Genomic DNA, 18,721 nt, shown 5'->3' with positions numbered 1-18,721 from the left:
GAAACATTTTGTTTTCCAGTGTACACACAATTAAATATATTACAGACTGTTAATAGTCTGTTGTCACTAGGATCAGTTTATAATCTCCAATAACTCTTCTTCCCTTGACTAGTTAAAATTCTTACTCCCCTTGGCTGTAATGGCTGTTGAACTGTGTTTATTATAGATAACTAGTAAATCTCTGTGAACATTAACTTAGCTGTCCTGATTTTGACTGAATTAAAATTTCTCCCCAGAGGAGAAAATTTCCGGTTTAGAAGTTTGTGCTCTGATTTTGGAGTGACTGTAATATTGACACTGGCCTCCAGTTTTTTGTTAGTTTTCAAAGGAGTCCAACTGCAGGTTGCTAATGAAAAAAAACAGTTTTGCATAAAGTTTTTTCCCCAGCCTTGTGCAGAAATCCCCAAATGTCAAAAGTTAAACAGTAACAGTAATATCCATTTCTCCTACTTCTACAGCAGAAGTACAATCTGAAGAGTAACTGAAGAAACTATTTGTGATTTGACTGAAATGGAAAACCCAGAAAAACACTTAAAAGTCATCCATCAATTTTGATAATTCCATATCTCCATTTTCTTGGGTTTGGGGAATCTCAAAGTCCAGGATGGAATCTTATAGTAACATTGAATGCTTGTTTTAAAAAATGGTGAAGTGACTGTTTGGTGAGTGTTTTCAGAGTACAGTTCACTTCAGGCTCAAAGATGTTTCTAGCTGGGGAAATTAGGTTCATGGTTTATAAGGAGGTGGTATACAAGTATTTGAAGAAATATGCAGATGTATACAAAGCACATTAGTGAGTCAAGCGTCTTGATTTGATTTACTTGATTTACTTTACACAGCTCAAGTCCATCTGTGTGTTCAGACACCCCAATACTTGTCAATCTGACTTCATGTCTTCCTAAGTTTAGAAGAATTGTTTCCTGATTTATAAGGAACAGTAAGATTGTTCTCAGCCATTTCACAGTAATATGCTAGTGAAATTAAGCACAAGGTAAAAGTGTTTAGGAAAAAAAAAAAGAGAACATTAAAATGTGATGGCATAAAGGAAAATTTGACTTTATTTTTTGAAATCCTGGGTAGCTTTTCCTCAAATATAGTCATTGACAAGTGAAGATTTAGGGATATGAAAAAAAATTATTTGAATTAGGAACATTAAATCAGCACATATTTCTGTGGAGTTGTTCCAACAACTCTGTCATTTTTGTCTATCATGTCATAGTTCGTATGGAAGCACTTTGTCATGAATATCTGATACTGTGTCTCATCTACGTGGTTTTCTAAAACTGACCCAGATGAATAAATTCTGTGTTGAACCAGAACAGAAACTACAGTTAGATACTTGAAAAATGCTTGTTAAAATTACCCGGGAACAGGATAGGAGTTCTGCAGCTCTGTTTTAGGGTGTGCATTGGCTAACTCTTGTCTTGTTAGTTCAGCTTTAGCACAAAACTGTTACAGGATGAATCAGGAGTGAGTTTGACTGCTGCCGTCCTGTCTTGTCTCTGTGCAATGCTTCAGACCTCTACAACCTTTGACTTTTTTTGAAAGCTAGAGGCATTTTCAAATGTAAGACTCCCACTGGAACTGTCCTGTTCCTTGGTTCAGACACAGTCTTTTGCTGAATTATGTTTCCTGTGCCATAAGACTTTTTTCAAGGTAGCGTAAGATTTATCACACATTTTTCATGCGTAGTGTAAAAGGCACAGAGACTCTTACTGGGTTTACCAATGCAACAAATCATTTCAGTCAGAAAAATCACATCTTCTGGCAAACCTGTTTTCAAAAAAACAGCTGATCTTTATCTGTTATCCTCCCTGCAACCCACCCCCCTCTTCTGATCCTTCTTTCCCATCTTTGGGGGTACTGTACCTATTTGACATCTGCACATGCAAGAACGTTCAGGCCACAATTGAGCCCCACATGCGCTCTGTTCACTTCCACCCACTTTACTGGTAAGGAGGGGAGTAAGACAGCAAGGAAAATGAAGTCATGACTGGAAACCATGGGAGGAGGAGGACTTTTTAGAGGAAGATAGGGAAAGCTGCCAAGGAAATCTGGGGACAGGTGAGGCAGCATACTTCAAGGCTCTACTTTCCTTTGAAGAAGGTAAAACGATCTTATTCTGATGCTTAAGAGGGACAGAATAAGCAGCTTTGCTTTCCATCTCTAAAATTCGCTACCGACTAGTAATCCTCTCATCTCCCTTCTCTTCTTCTTCTCAGCCAAAATATTTCATCCTGATATTGCGGATATCAGGTTTGATTGCTTTTTGAGATATTTCTAGAGGAAAGGGTGAATTCTTGAGAAGTTATGAATCATTGGAAGAGCATATGATAGCAGCAGTCATTCAGATGGTATGAACAAGGGGGATTGGAAGTCCTAGAGAAGCCTCAAAGTTTCTTACAAAGACATTTTTACAAAACTCCTGTCAACATAGTTCTATGTAGCTGCACAGACTCGTTAGTCCCTGTATATGGAAATGGAATAATGTTAAAACCTTGGTTTTTGTTGCTAGTGACAGTGCTATTTCTCTCCCTTTCACATAAAATGAATAAGCACTACATAAAAGGAGTAAAAATATGATTAATTTTAAAAATAATTCTCAGAAAGCTCAAACCTCTTCCCGTCTCTTGGGGAGTGCATCTGTGCGGTGGCCGCTTCACACCATGGGACAAAGTTGTCCCTATGTGCTTTGTCAGATCTGCCGTATGCAAAGACCGTGACCCCTTTGGTTAGGCTGAGAGGGTTCTCCCCGCTCTCTATCAGCACAGCAGCTTGGCTTGTTCCACACGTTCATGAGCAGTAAAAGTCTAAGCAGAATCTGCCCACTTTAGGTGTTGTGCATCTTTAACCTGTAGTTAAACAGAGTTCACTACCATCAAACTGATAACTTTATGACAACATCCATGGATTGCATGCAGAAACTAATTTTGCGTAAGGTAGATTTTGTGCTGACCTGTGTGTTTGGTTTTCAGCATGTCATTTGCACTGGGTTGTGGTGTAAAGTGGAAAGCGACAAGGAATGCAAAACTAAACTGGATCCACCAATGGATGGAACAGACTGTGACACTGGAAAGGTATGTTTCTGATGGAAAAGCAATATAAATTATATTGAACACCTGACAGCCAAGGAAACAAACTGAATAGGTCTTTGCACTTGTTTAAAGCTATTGCTTGCCTCAATTTTCATATAAATCATACATATATAGTTAAATGTATTGTATGTTATATATTATGTAATACAAAGGTGATAAAAAGTACACTTCCCTAAAAACACTGAATTTTAAAAAAAAGCTAGCAAAGCCATGTTTTAACGCCTACACTGTTTTATTTCAAATTAGTTCTGGTTTTGAATCCTATTTATGAATGGAATGCCACTGTTGCACTGCGTACTCTAAGCAGAAACATAAGCTTTCACAGATACAAAGTTCTCAACTGTAAGTTGAGATTTAGAAATAGTCTCATAGAAGGAATCAACACAGATTTGTGATAAAACTTTTCAGGATGAGCTTTGTAAAGACATGTTTATAGTGTCAGTGCATGTAGGAGAGTGATAAATGTCATTAAAAGCATGCCATCAAAGAGAAATTAAGTGGTCACCTGAAGTCCGGCTTACATTAAACGTCCTTCAAGAGCTTTCCTGTTTGAATAATCTCTGTCATGTCTGTATATAACTGTAAATGAAGATAAATAACCTCAAATAGATAACAGAGCAGGAACATGCATATATCTTGGCATTTTCATGATACCGTGCTGACAGCAGTCTCCCACAGGAGTGATTTGTGCTTTGAATCATATTGCATTCACCAGGACTGTCATCATCCCCCTAAAAATGTAAACAAATCAATTGAGTAAGATAAAAAGTTCAGATAATATCATTTTACATACTAATGGAAAAACGGGCTTTATTCATTTTCGCATCTCTAAAATAAGGACATTTGCTGTGATCTTTTGATTCTGATAAATGTGTGTAGTTGATATTCTGTCTTAAGTCAATGCCTGGTCAGTCAGGGACATTGTTTTGTTCGATGTCACACTCTTTATGTTGAGACTGGCGTGCCTGTGGTGTGGAATAAAAAAGCAGCACTTCTTACTAAGACTACCCAGAATTTTTCATTGTAAACCCATCGACATCGTGAACTGGGCACCGAAAATTAGGGTGCATTTTGCATATTAATGTGTGACTTGGCAACAGGTGATAATAGCAACTGATTGCAGAGGACTCATTCTAACTTTATACTTGTGGGAGCATTATGATATGGTAGTGACATGGGTCCTGGGAAAGTCCAATGAGGAAGGTAACACCGTTCTTTTTATTGTAGAGCTTAGCTAGCAGAGACTAAACAATTAGTAAGGGTAAGACAAAGTACCGATTCTAGTTAGAACGGCTCGCTGAGCCTTGTGCCAGGCTACAGAGGTTCCTTATTTATGCCTAGTACTAAAAAACTAAGCAGACATCACTGAAACATCTCAGAGGATTAGAGGGGATTATTCTTCTTGTTTACTTTATTATCTGTCCAAGATGAGCTTCAGATTACACAAATCTCTGGCTTTGTTTTATTTTACTTATATTGTAGAGAAGGAGTATTGTTGTCTTGTGCTCCTCTTAGAATCTTAGGAAGTGATGGAAATGTCATTTGCATACCCTGTCCAACATGGTTGTTTTTTAAGGCAAGGATTTATGAGCATCTCGCAGACTCTACATAAGGCAGATGCTATCTCTAGAGAAAAATCAATTTTGCCTACTATGTCTGAAGGAACATCTTTAAATAAGTATGAGCATTTTTGGTCTGAAATATCCAAGAGCATTTACAAAATTTTTAGTTTCTGATTGCAAATCCGATATAGTGGTGGAACCATCCTATGTGAAGACTTTTCAAAGGTGGTACAATTATTCCATTATTATAATGCTCTGATTTAAGAGAGAAAATTAAGGTCAGTTTAATCACTGAAGACCAGTTTGAAACTGCAGGTGAAGTTTAAGATCACCAGACAAGGATTTAGCACAGACGCTGCAAGCAATGGAAGTGCATTCTAAAAGTGACAAAAGCATTTACTGCATTAGTGACTTGTTTTCTTTTGCTCAAAATATGAGACTTTTTTATGAACTTTATCCCTTAATAGCAATAACTCACCAGTAATTCAGAGTGCAAAGAGAAATGGGTTAAAATACTGATGTTAATGACATTAAGTCATTTGAAAGGCTGAGGGACTTGGGTCTCTTCAGTCTGGAAAAAATGCTTAATAAATACTTAAAGGGTGGGTGTCAGGAGGATGGGGCCAGGCCCTTTTCAGTGGTGCCCAGTGACAGGACAAGAGGTAACCAGCAAAAACTTGAGCATAGGAAGTTCGACCTAAACATGAGGAGGAACTTCTTTGCTTTGAGTGTGTCAGAGCACTGGAAGAGGCTGCCCAGAGAGGTGGTGGAGTCTCCGTCTCTGGAGCCATTCAAAACCTGCCTGGACGCGTTCCTGTGCAACCTGCTGTAGGTGACCCTGCTCTGGCAGGGGGCTTGGACTAGATGATCTCCTGAGGTCCCTTCCAACCCTGCCATTCTGTGATTCTGTGATTCTGTTAAGTGTTCATTGTCTACTTGTAGCCTTACTGCTTTGCAGTTGCTGAAATTCCATGGTACGTGGGACAGATGTTCAGCCTGTATAAGTTGATAAAGTACTAGTTACTGCAGAGTTATGATTTATACCAGATATGGACATAGGTTACAGAGCATAACAATAGCGATTGGACAGTTTTTGAGTGAGGAATTGCAGTAGTCCAGAGAAATGATATATGCATACAAGATTATTGAGGTGATTATTATTATTTAAACAAATGGCAGAAATTCTCTTGAATTTCTCAACAGTAGTTTATTCAGGCTCCCGTTCTCTCTTTGAATACAAGTTCTGAATAAAACCTGATTTTCTCTATTACTTGTAATATATCCTTCCATTGAAATTGACACTGGATAATCAGTGCCAGTGCAGTTCCTGCTAGTTATGTGGGAACTGTAGCAGTGAACCAGACAAGTCCCAAGAACTGCCCTGAACAATGTGCTGTGATCATCCATACAGTTCCGCTAGAGGATGATCCCTTCAGTGGGTTTGGGCTGGACCCGAAAGGGCTTTCCTAGGCAGTGCCCAGGCTCAAATGCAGGGGAAAGCATGGTCTGGGGACCATCTCCTGCCGGCTGTCCCAGGAGACATCCTTTATTGGGAATGAACTTGTGGTGAACCTTGTCAACAAGAGTTGCACCTGCTCCTTGGCCACTGAGCCAGAGAAAAGTCTCTGGCTGTTGTATTTACTAGGACAGGAAAAAAAGCTATGGGGAACAATAGGAAAAAAATGTGTCTGACTCATATGAAAACTATGTATTGAACAAAATGTTTATATTGTGCTTCCTGTGTGCTTGTGGAGCAGTGAATTGTTTTGCGTATGGCTTGATTGATTTACCTAAGAGCTGAATTTTCACCTAGTGGTGTAAGGCTGGAGAGTGTATCAATCGGACCTCTTTTGCGGAGCATATGGAGGGGGAGTGGAGCGCATGGAGCACTTGTAGCCGCACTTGCAACACTGGAATCAGCAGTCGACAACGTAGATGCCCTGGGTAAGTAGCGTTTCAGGTTTCCATTGCTGTTCATCAGAATTTCCAAACAGAATTTGAATCTTATCAGTACAGAAACCCATTAAGATATAGTTGTCCTAAATATAAGCAATTCATTTTTTATGAACAATGAGAAACACTTAGGAGAATAGGTATTTTAGGGGTTTTTTTGTACAAAAAAGAGAAACTACTGTTTCTCTTTTCTGCTTCTGTCAAAAGCTTAGATAATATTAATGGTAGAATACAACCTTCTTTTTAAACTTCACCTGAAGAAGCAACAGAAAATTAAATTTGTAATTTTTGACTTGCAGAGCATCAGTGTGTAATACTAGTGTTTTAGTTTTTTGCTGGAGAAAATTGACTTCTGTCTCATTTGGGGAGCCACAGAATTGCAACTTTTACAAAGAGATCTTTCTACCAGTTTCACAGACATTTAGACAGAATATCTGGAAACAACATTAGATTCCGTATCTTGTGAAAATGAAAACCTTGTGCCAAACTCCCATAGAAGGAGTTTTACTGTTGACTTGAATGGAGTCTCTTTCACCATATCTCGGTGGTCAGCTAAATGATGCATTCCTTTTAATTACTCAGTACCATATCTCTCTTTCATGGGTCATTTATACACCAAGAGAAAAAGAATAAATAGGCAGAGAAGTGGGAACAAAGTACAACTGAGGAATGAAAACAAGTGTAGTGAAAGCTAAACTAGGCTAGAGTAAACTAGACTAGGCTAGACCAGAGTAGGGCAGGGCAGGGCAGGGCAGAGTAGAGTACACGATTTAGGAAAATAACAGAACAAAACGGGGAAATGAAGAAAGATGAAAGACAATGGAACAGATTGGGGGCAAAAAATGATGACAGGAACAACATAGGGATTAAAGAAGAGACACTTGCATAAAGAAATGTGAGAAAAATTGGATATGGCTGTACAAAAGCATAGTAGTTTAACAGAAGCCTTAGATATGCAGAATGCTTTCATGTTTCCTGCCATCTAAACGCCACTTCCAGCTGTATGCCTAAAAGCTATTTCTAGAATTTAGGGAAGTCTTAATTTTGCTTTCATTCATTCATTTTTCCAGGCAAAGTTCCAAATAATTAGCTCCAGTTTCTGCAGTTCACTCTGCTTTTGCATTTGTTCATTAGGACCTGCAAGCACAACTGGAGCAACCAGAAAGAAACAAAGCACATTGTCCGAACTTCACAACACTACACTTGTAAAAAAGGAGAGGTAGCAAATCTGCAGGTGTTCTTTCCTTTCGGTGGCACCTTTGGCTCAGTCCAGCTAGAGAAAAATCACGTGAACTGTATCAAAACTGCAGCTGAGGTTCTCCTTGCTGAATGCTCCTACTAGTCTTAGGGCTTCTTTGAGGCCAAGTGTAAATTATGGTTTAGTACCCATGACTCTTTATATGTAATGTAACCAGTACAAACAGAAGGCAAACTTGTTTTTCTGTCTTGTTTTGATTTTTTGTGGGTGCTTTCTTAATGTTATGTCTCAACAAAAAATCTGCTGTTTAAGTTGAATTTGTGTATAGCATAAATAAACTGTGCTGTCAGTTTGACAAAACATCACCAACAATAAAGCATGACATTTTTGCCATCTTCTCTAGTTCAGGCCTTGAAGGAGAGTGTCACGGTCCCGTGATGCAGTACAGAGTATGTGAAAATCCTTCTTGTCCTGCTGGGGTGCCTGCCTTCAGGGACTGGCAGTGCCAGGCTTTCAGTGTCAGGTCTTCATATCAAAAGCACATGCACCAGTGGCAGGCTGTCATAGATGACGGTAAGCGTAAACCATTTCCTACATTCTCATCTTCTGCTCGTGTGGCTTATAGCTTCTTGGTATTGTTGTTGATTAGGAAGGATATGGTAAAATCTAAAGCAAGCAAACAAACAAAGCCCAAGCCCAACATTTTTGGTAAGTCATTTTTATTTCATAGACAAGATCTGGTAGTATTTTCATACACTCTGGAATCTTCTGTTTTATATTCCTCTTGAATTAGTCCTTCTTGATATGCAAGGACTACATTAGAACTGAAATTCAATATCAGTTTCATCCTATTTAGTGAGAAATGTAATACGAGGTGACTCAGAAGTACAGCTTTCTAGAGGAATGCTACATCATTAAGCGAGTGTACATCAGTTATACTTCTACCTACAAAGCCAAAAAGACGATGCGATATTGTGAGCTTCTGTTTTTGAGGAAGGAGAGAGCACTTTCAGCTTAACACTGGAGTATTTTGCATACCAGTGTTTGATTTTGGCAGAAATTCATGTGTAATGCATATTGCAAACTTAGATAAGATTTCTGTAAATCCTAACAGCTACTGCGGGCAAGGTCCTGGCATGCTGCATGCATGCTTCAGTGTAACAGACATGCTTAGACACCATACCATTAGGAGCGTGCTCAAGCAGGAGCATAGTATGTTGAACTTACAGTATCTGCAAAGATAATGTTGGTGTAAAATATCAGCAACTAAAAACCAAAACATTCTACCCAAGTTCTTGCTAGGAGCGTGAACAACAACTACCATTCCACTGAACTGTCTCTGAATTGTTATGGTGTAATTTATTTAATTAAAAATAAAGAAAACAAGAAAACAGCAGAAAAACTTAAGTTATGAAAATAGTTAAATTGAGAAATTACCAAAATCATAGCAACTGGTGATACAAAAAGAGCATGGAATAACTATTAAGTTGTTCATTATTGCCATTTATATTTAACTCTTGAAACAAATTATCAGAAAACGCTAGAAAACATAGATTTTAAGGGAACTATTTTGATGAATCCTGAAAAATGTGAGTTTATTATCAAGAACTTAATTTAATATATTCCTAGCTAGACAAGGTTTTTTTTTTCTTGTAAGCGTTTTCTCAAGGTGCCAAAGTGTAAACTTGTGAGACTATTTTCAATAGGCTTGTATGTTAGCTTATTTCATAGGAAGGAGAACTCTCTCCAGATATTTCATAGGTGCTTATCTAGTGAACTAGTTTGGGTTTGTTTTACCAAATTTCATTTTAACACAAGAACGAACACATGATTTATATTCCAGTGCCTGTGAACGTTTCCTGGAACTGTTTAATTTACTAATAAAAATGCACTCCAGGAATCTAGAAGTCAGTATGAAGTCAGAGTGGTGTAGATTGTGTCCAAGCAAAATCTGTTTCAAGTTCAGGATTGACTTTATCCTTTCAAAAATCTGCAACAGATTTAGGAAGAAGTTCTGAGTCAGTACACTTGTGAATAAAGATATGAAAAAATAATGTAATTTTGTACGCAGTTGACCACTGAGAGGAGACTTATTTTATTTTATTTGGTATTACTTTGGCAGTGGTAAAGCAAACTTCATTATTTATAAATGATGACCATTAGGAATACATGGATACATAGGATATTATTACTTTTTTATTCTCTTTCAAAATTAGAAATGATTTGCAGAATGTTTTAGAAATAAAGCAGAAATTTGCCTGACCTTGGTAAAGATGTTAGAAGAATGCGTTCAGGTTTTTTTGTCCTTTTTTTTTTAATGTGGACTTTGTAAATCCATGTATTTTTCCTCCCAGGGTGTTTCAGTTACTTAGTTTTTTTCTCTTTGACCTGTGTAGTTAGAAAATCTGGAAAGTGTTAAGTTTCTTTTTTAACCAATATTTATGATCTGCCAAAAATACAGTAGAATGAAAGTATAGATTACAACCAAAATATTCCAACAGCTATAATGTGCGTATTCTTAATTGCAACAATGAACACGACATGAATACTATGTAGTCCGAGTTCATAGCACCAGTATGCTCTAGCAAGTAAAAAAAACTTTAGTTTTTCAAACAGATGAGAAAAGGATCAAAGTCTTTCTTTTTTTTCTCTTTTCACTGTATCTAAGATAACTTGTTATGCTAACATAAACTCATGCCACACAGATAAGCAAATAGCAGTTTTTAAAATTATGTTGATAATAATTCTGTGTTTCTTAAGTGACCTTTTACTAATTTGGTGGTTTTTTCCATCAATTGCTACTACAGAAAGGCCGTGTGCCTTGTTCTGTTCACCGGCTGGAAAGGATCAACCCGTTCTTCTAACAGAAAAGGTGATGGATGGGACTTCTTGTGGCCAGCATGGGTTAGATGTCTGTGCAGATGGTAGATGCCAGGTATGATTTACGTGTTTAACCTGGATACACAGGCACACGTATGCAAGTGCATACGTTTGTTAACGCATATGTGCTATTTCTCTGATAGCATGTTGCAATACGCATACAAAGACTGAATGTCTTTTTTTGTATTGTATTAAAATATTTTAAAGGAATTTCACTCAGTGAAACACAGTATGTGAAGCAGCTGAAGTGTTAGCTTGGGGAGTGTGTATCTGTGATGATAAGGATGCTTATCACAAACTGCTGCAGAGTGGAAAATGAGTATAGCTGATTTAATCTTCTAAAGGAAGCCTCAGCTCTCAACAGGTTGGGAAATTTTGCCGTGGGGTGTATGTATGTATATCTAATTCTGCCTTTTTCAACGTTACAAAAGTTTACATCTAAATAAACCAAGATCGAAGGAGCAGAATAACAGATAATTAAAGCTGAGTGCTTATGCTATTCATGATCCTCAGAATTCATTTGATTCATAGAAGTTTTTTTGTCACTTTCATAGTACCTTGTCTTCTATATAAAAATCCCACAGGGCTGTTTTTTTCCTTTGTCTGCTTCTCGTGGCACACTGTGAATTCAACAGAAAACCCAACCTTTAATGCAGAAACAGCATTGCTAGATACTGTAATAACTTCAAAAAATTAACATTCACTTTTCACAACTGACTAATAAAGACCAAAAAAAGCCTTAAGCCAAACCCACCTGACTAAGACTGAATTGGCTTCTTGGCATATGAAGGGTCAGAGAGATAGGTGCTAATCAAGATTTGAAAGTCTTAATTTGTAAGGTCTTCCACATTTTACCCTGTCTTCTTAGACAGCGTACTAGGAAGAACTTTGGGGACTACGTCTGTAGAGTTAGGTATTTATATCTTGTAGAAGTGCCGTTTTGGATACACAGCTTTTTGGATGCTTATGCTGTAATCAGCATTTTGAAATCTGTATTGCTATTTTAGGTAGAAGAACTCTAATAAAAATTGTGTACATAAAGCGAAGTAACAATCTTAACGTGCTTGGAAATGAGTGGCTCCTTGTTAGACCGTGGTTTCTGTTCTTAAAGGAGTCCTCAATTTTCTCTTTAACCCTCCTTTTGTCTTCATTATTTATCAAACAGCCTTGAAGTTTAATTGGTTTTATCAGATGCATTTGTACAGTGCACAAGATTACCCTGTGTTGACTTGCCTAGACTTTAAAAGGCTTTTATTTCATACCAGGCCAGCATATGTTATTAACTGTATTCCTGTTGTCAAGCTACCACTTATATTTATTGATGGAAATGTGTCTAACATAGTAATGTGGAGGTGCTTGAGTAAACTGAATTTGTTTTGAACTGTATGCTTTTTAGCATACAGTTTATTATTTGCATACAGTTTATTATTTGTATACAGTATATTATATTTGCATACAGTATATTATATTTGCATATTCCAGACGTGTTCACATCCTATTCAGAATAAGACATTAGGTTGACATTAGACAGAACTACCATTGTGGGTGTGTGCCAACCCTATAGGAAAAGGGAATGCAACAATCTACATAAAAGCATGGAAAAAATTAGTATGGGAGGGATCTCTGCACATGAACTAGTGCGACCGTCATTCTGAGCAGGGCTAGATCATGTTGGTTTGGGCATCTTGCAAAAGGGCGAGAGGCCCACTACTAAAGGCAGCTTTACGAAAAACAGCCTGTGTCTCAATGGCTTTATTTTCCTCTCCCACAGAAATTTGGCTGTGATGGCATATTAGGATCTCTGGCTCGTGAGGATCATTGTGGTGTATGCAATGGTAATGGAAAGTCATGCAAAGTTATTAAAGGTGATTTTAACCATACCAGAGGAGCAGGTAAGTCTGTTTATTTCAAATACTCAGGAAGCCAGTAGCTGTTTGATTACTTTGAGCACTGGGAACTTTAAAAAGCTATACTTGTTAAAATTATTCAGTTCACCACCGGAAGTTCAGATCTTCTTTTTTTAAGATAATAAGACATTTAAGATAAGAACATATGAGTATTTCTAAATTTAATTGTTGCAAAATTAGTGCAAATTGTTTCAATTATAAAATTATGGAATTATATAATTTATCTTCCATTATGACATACATTATTTCATAGAAGAGCCTGATTTTTAAAAAATCCGTGAAATAAAATTTATATTTTTGGTGAATAAATGAACTGTAAATTCTTATAATATTAAGATTCATCTAATATTCTTCAAAACAAATATCCAAATTATGATTTGTTACCTAAAGTAACGTCATTAAACCAAGCCAGGCAATGGGAGACCATATAGCCAAATGTGTGAAGAAGCCTTATATCTTTTCATTGTCCATTGATTTATACTAATAGTAACAAATCATAAAAAGCAAATAGATGTTCTCATGCAGAATGAATGTGATATTTTCAAACACTGCTGTGATCTGTTCTTTGAATGAGAATGATTGACTGGCTCTAGTACAATAGCGTTGACAGAGTAGGGGACTGAAATCCTAATAATGTGCACCATGCACCATGTATACCTTCTCTCCAAGAAAAGTCTTTTCTTTGAAACAGCATTTGGCCATTTGTTTGCCATTACACTTTCAGTTTCTTGAGTAGAAAATGTGCAGAATTTCAAGACAGTAAGTAAATCACATCAAAAAATACTGTAATTAGAAGCAGACAGTGTATCTTTGAAAAATCAAGGACTTCAGTGCATTATAGGCTGAAGTGTAGTATTTAAAAAAAAATAAAAATTAGGCATAGTCTTCAAATGTTTATGTCTGGCCCTCTGTTAAGCTGAAGGTAATGCAGAGCAGGGATCCCAAACCACGAATGAGTCTGGAGGACTACAAGATCAAAAACTACAAAGAAGGTGGCTGCTAATAGAAATTACAATGTGTCAGCTCTCTTTTATAGCTAATGTGAATATCCACGCGCTTTCAAGTTTATTCATGATTCTGTGTCAGTCCACAATATTGTGGTATTGCCCTCTAAACTGCAGAAGTTATTCTCCTTCTCAAGAAACTGGACTGTCAGAAATACTTAGAAATTGTTATTAGCACGTAAGGAAATTAAAGATAAAGCTGCTTTGCAGCAATTTAATTTTCATGTTTCAGGATTATTGAAAAGGTTTGTAAATGCTCAGTATTTCGTTATAGAACATTACATAGCTACAAAGAATAAAAAATTGGATTATTGTCCACTTTTTGAAGTTCACACGGGTAATCTAAAATATGTGTTTATTTATAACATTCCTGCTTGCCTGGTGTTTTCCACCTGCATTGCCTTGTCACCCCTTCTTACTGAAACCAAATTGCTCAACAGCATATCTTGGTCCCACACTCCAAGGAAGCAATTGTAATGTAAAGCAAATAACTAATCAGTAGACTTCAAAACTAAAGCCATTCATAACATGTTTTGGGTGTGTTAAAGCAAGAAGAGAGAGATGGAGCCCAAAAATGTTTTAAAAAAACCCTCCAAACCAAAAACCAAATAGTAGGAGGATGTTTGGGCTTTAGTGCCCTGTCATTTGACTCTATACGTGCTGAGTGAAGTTGGAATTCTTTTGTAGTCATCTGGTAGTGATGATGACACTGAACTACCTGTCCAGAGACAGCTCCATCTGCTCCAGCCCCAACCTGCCCAGCCTGACTAGGTCTTGTTATGTTTCACTTTGCTATACTCTTTTAATTGTATATCATGGTATATATAGTACATAATGCACAGTTTCATAGCTTGTTTCAACATTTTGCAAGAACCCTCAAACCATTGCTATATGAATTAGAACTTGTTACATTTAAAAAGTGAAATAGGGGAGACAAAATGAAAAAACATCTAAGATGTACTTTTCTACGCTTTTGTATTTAACTTGGGACATCTATTCTCATGTCTAGGTTATGTGGAAGCTTTAGTGATACCTGCAGGAGCGAGGAGAATCAAAGTTGTGGAAGAAAAACCAGCTCACAGTTACTTAGGTAAATGTCATATGTTTCAGCGTTCACGTCCTGGTTTAGTCAGGTTTTAGCAATGGTCAGTTTGGTCAGCATGATAGCTAAACATGCTTTTGTGATTAATCAAAACTCCAAGTGGAAAAAAAAAAATCTGTGAAAAATGCTTCTAAAGAAATTTTGTAGAAACAATAAAATAAAAGAATGGTGATAGCACCATTCTTCATATAGGTTTTATTTTGAACTTCTGTCTCATCTCATTTTGTTTATAGAATGTGTCAAAGAATGAATTTAGATGATGTAAGAAAAATGGTGCATACTTTATCTTCAACATTTTCAATTTTTCATACAGAAAGCGCTAAAGAAATTACTTCACATTAAAACTAATGAAAAGGAGTTTATACTGAAACATGGAATAATTTGTGCTCAGACAACAAAAAGCCCACATTGACCAACATAGATCTAATCACCAGCAAAGTCAAAGCTCTAAAATTAGACTAAGAAAGCAGAAGAGTATTCCTTCACGTTTTGAATTGTCTGAATGTTTTAATGAACAAATTTAATCGCAATGAATTTATTTATTTTTTTTAGTTTTTCCATTTTAATGAAATTTTCTTTCATATAAGAAAGATTTTCTCTTTTAATGAGTTTTAAAGCTGTTGTATAGGAAAAATCATAATTAGTGCTGTTCCATGCACTGCTTAAGTTTAAATTGAGAGAGACTTTGTATGAGAAATAGGACAATGAAATAAAAAATCCCCTGGTTTAATCACTGTTCTTAGTTCTGCTCATAAATAATATCTACATTTAAAGAAACTTTTTACTTGAGTGTTCTCAGTTCTTCAGTTGAGAGAAAGTTGAAAATGGTGCATCTTAATTACGACAGCTTAAGTTATCAATGGGATACTCTTGGTTTGTCATGGGGTCTGCACCTGCCATGTCAAGGAGATTTAAATGTCTGGATTATTTCATTGCTCCCCCGTGGCCCATAGAGATGGATATGTAAGAGTGTTAAATCAATAACCGAAGTGTCATTGACATATTTTCTGAATTTTCCAAGTTTTTTTTGTTTTCCCTCTGTGTCTGCTGTGTTAACATATGCGGACAACAAAAATTCTATGATTTTTTATTTTTAAAATGATGCAAAAATAAATAAATGTTGAAATTGGATTTGGGGAAATTAATTCCTTTTTCACGAGTAGCAAACTGATTCATCTCTTACCTTACAAAAGACAAAAAGAATGTAATGCTTTTTATGCCCATGAAATAATGTCAGTCATGCTGCTTATTTTTGAAAGTTGCTAATTGGTGCATAATCAGCTCTTAATTGCTTGTCATTTTAATTTTACTTATCTTAATTTCACTAATGTCAGTGTAAATAAGGATTAGGCAGTATTTCACTGCAATTCTTTTTGTTAAGCCTTTATGGGGAAGCAGGAACAGGTCTGCTACAATATTTTGAATTAAAACCTGCGTGTTGCACCTCCGTTTCTTTTTTAACTAGCGGAAGGTACTTAAATGTTTTTCACTTATAGGGGGTTTATTTGAAAGCATAAAAATCTGAATTCAATAGGAACAACATTTTGAACAGGAGTAACATAATGGAAGTTTTTTGAGGAAGGCATATATATTTCATCTTAGAAACAATGTTCTTCAAAATACTGTGATGAAAAATGTGAAATATAACACAGATTCATGTTTCTGATTTGTTTTCTATCTTTACAGTTCTGTATGCTAATTTTATGTTGCATAGTACTTTGCCCTATGCATTTATGTTCTTGAAATGAGTCAATACAGGCCAATGCTATTTCTATTTTGCTAATTGCCATATACACATTTTAGGATTAAGTTTTTTAAGTAATTGTGTAATTAGAGATATAGCTGTGAGCACACTTTAATCCAGTGTACGCTAAGAGCTGTGGTTTACAAAGTAGAAGCTAATTTAAACTGAGGGAAGATTTGATCCCTGTTGTGCGGCACAGGTGAAATACAGAGAGAGCCTAAGGGAAATGCCCTTCTCTGGATTGACTTACTGGCCAGGAAGCAGAGTCACTATGATCTGGAAGCTGCCATGGTGTTGCTGAAGTGATTAGTAAAGCTACAGCCCACATCAGTAGCATCATTGGGTGATTGTGCTGTTGAAGCAAATCTTCAGAGGTGTTCTTCCTGAACACCTCAGATGTCCTCTTTATCTGAGGCATATCAACATACACCACGGTAACAGGAGCTCTGGTGTCGTAGGAGAAAAGACAGGGTGTAACTTTCAACTGCATTTACCGAATTGATCGGTCTGTCGAAGTCTGTCCTGTGGGAAGGTAGAAGCAGCGATATAGCCAAACATTAAGTATTCCTTCTTATTGACGTTAGATGAGAAAATGCATAAGAGATTGTGATTCTTCTTTCATCAGCAGAGTATTCAGGAATAGGAATTATTTGTAGCAGGATAGACGGGGGGGGGGGGGGGGGGAGTGTTTATTTAATTTGAGAATATTTCCTAAAGCATATACTTACTAATTTTGGAATTGGAATTCATTATTTTAAGAAAGAATTTTGAGATTTATTTTTAAAGAATAAACCTGCAGTGATAACCCTCTCTGCTTTTAACTGTGTTGACATGAGACTTGGTTCATTGTCAGTTACTTTAATGAAAACTATTGTAAGAACAGCTGTAAAAAACTTGTTTCAAGAATTATCCAGATTTCTGTGGTCTAAGATAACGCCTTTTCTGTTGCTAAATTTTCATTTATATTTGGAAGGTATTAAAAGCTTTTTCAAAAATAATTCTTAATGTAGGATACAAAAAAAAAGATTACAGGATTTTTGCGGAAGAGATACACTAGGCTTTGAGATTAGAGAGTTTATTCCCGCGACACTTGTATAACGGCATGACAGGTCCAGGCTCCATAATGAATTAATAAGATCAGTTAATGGTGTATAACTATACAAATGATGTACAATCTAAAACCTGAAATTTTTCTGTGCTAATTGGAAATGAGAGAAATTACTTGTTTTCAACTGAACTAAAGAAGCAGATTAGCTGTATCATTATTCTGATGTATGTGATCAAGCTTCTTGAGGGATATAGACCCTTTGGACCCACAGTTTAACACTGCATGCCATTGTAGTTGCTGATTGTCTTACAGGTATCAAGTACATAGGTGTGCTGTATTCTTGTCTGATTTCCTTTATGAAGTATGTTTTCAAGTTAAAAAAAAAAATGTTGGCCCATATTTTGGAGGAGGAGGGTGTGGGAAAGCAGATGGGGTCTGACAAATAATACAAAAGTTTGAATCCCTCATTTCTGACAATGTTAGTAGTTTCAAAACACCTTGGACCAAATCCTTAGACTATGTAATTTCTAATTTCAAGGGAAGCCGGTTGAGGAGCTGGTCCAGAGTCCACTGGCACTAAGTATGTTTTTATTTCATATATAGAGGGCCATAGATGATGGTTAATAAGTAACACCTTTTGAAATCATTTTGCATCAAGATGAAAAAAATGCCCTCTGTATGACAAAATGGATTGACCTCACAGAGCTGCCTTTGAAAAGCAGCGGTGAACAGATTAAGAATTTACGGGTAAAAATCAGGGGCCAACCCAACAAAGGAAGCTTCGTGATTGGTGTTTACTACAGGCTGCCTAACCAAGGGGAGCCCATTGACAAAGCATTCTTATTTCAGCTACAGGAAGCATTACGCTTGCAGGCTCTTACCCTGCCTGGGGGCGTCAATAACCTGACATCTGCTGGAAAAACAGCACAGTAAGCTGTAAACTGTCCAGGAGACTCTTGGAGTGTATCAAGGATAATGTCTTAATACAGGTGCTAGACAGCCCAGCCAGAGAAACAGTGTTACTGGACCTTGTTGGTTGCTTACCAACACAGATGAACTAATTAGTGAGGTCAAGCATGATTGCAGCCCAGGCTGCAGTGATCATACCCTGGTGGAACTCATGGTCTTGAGGGGTGTGGGCCAGGTGAAGACTAACGCCAGGATTCTGAATGTTTGGAGAGCAAACTTTCGGTTGTTTTAAGGAATTAGTGGATGAGACCCCCTGGGA

General features: G+C 36.8%; 1 protein-coding gene across 1 annotated transcript in view; it reads left to right on the top strand.

The window, feature by feature from the left end:
* Positions 1-18,721, top strand: part of ADAMTS19 (ADAM metallopeptidase with thrombospondin type 1 motif 19) — a 147,387-nt gene that overhangs the window by 92,695 nt on the left and 35,971 nt on the right. Inside the window, exons 11-16 of the mRNA XM_063320816.1 lie at positions 2,976-3,077; positions 6,471-6,601; positions 8,212-8,381; positions 10,616-10,743; positions 12,460-12,580; positions 14,609-14,689. Coding sequence (XP_063176886.1) covers positions 2,976-3,077; positions 6,471-6,601; positions 8,212-8,381; positions 10,616-10,743; positions 12,460-12,580; positions 14,609-14,689 — 733 coding nt within the window. The remainder of the gene's footprint in view (positions 1-2,975; positions 3,078-6,470; positions 6,602-8,211; positions 8,382-10,615; positions 10,744-12,459; positions 12,581-14,608; positions 14,690-18,721) is intronic.

The sequence above is a fragment of the Chroicocephalus ridibundus genome, chromosome Z, assembly GCF_963924245.1.
Source record: "Chroicocephalus ridibundus chromosome Z, bChrRid1.1, whole genome shotgun sequence".
NCBI classification, from domain to species: Eukaryota; Metazoa; Chordata; class Aves; order Charadriiformes; family Laridae; genus Chroicocephalus; species Chroicocephalus ridibundus.
The sequence above is the reverse complement of the archived record's forward strand: the minus strand, read 5'-3'. Positions and strand labels throughout refer to the sequence as shown.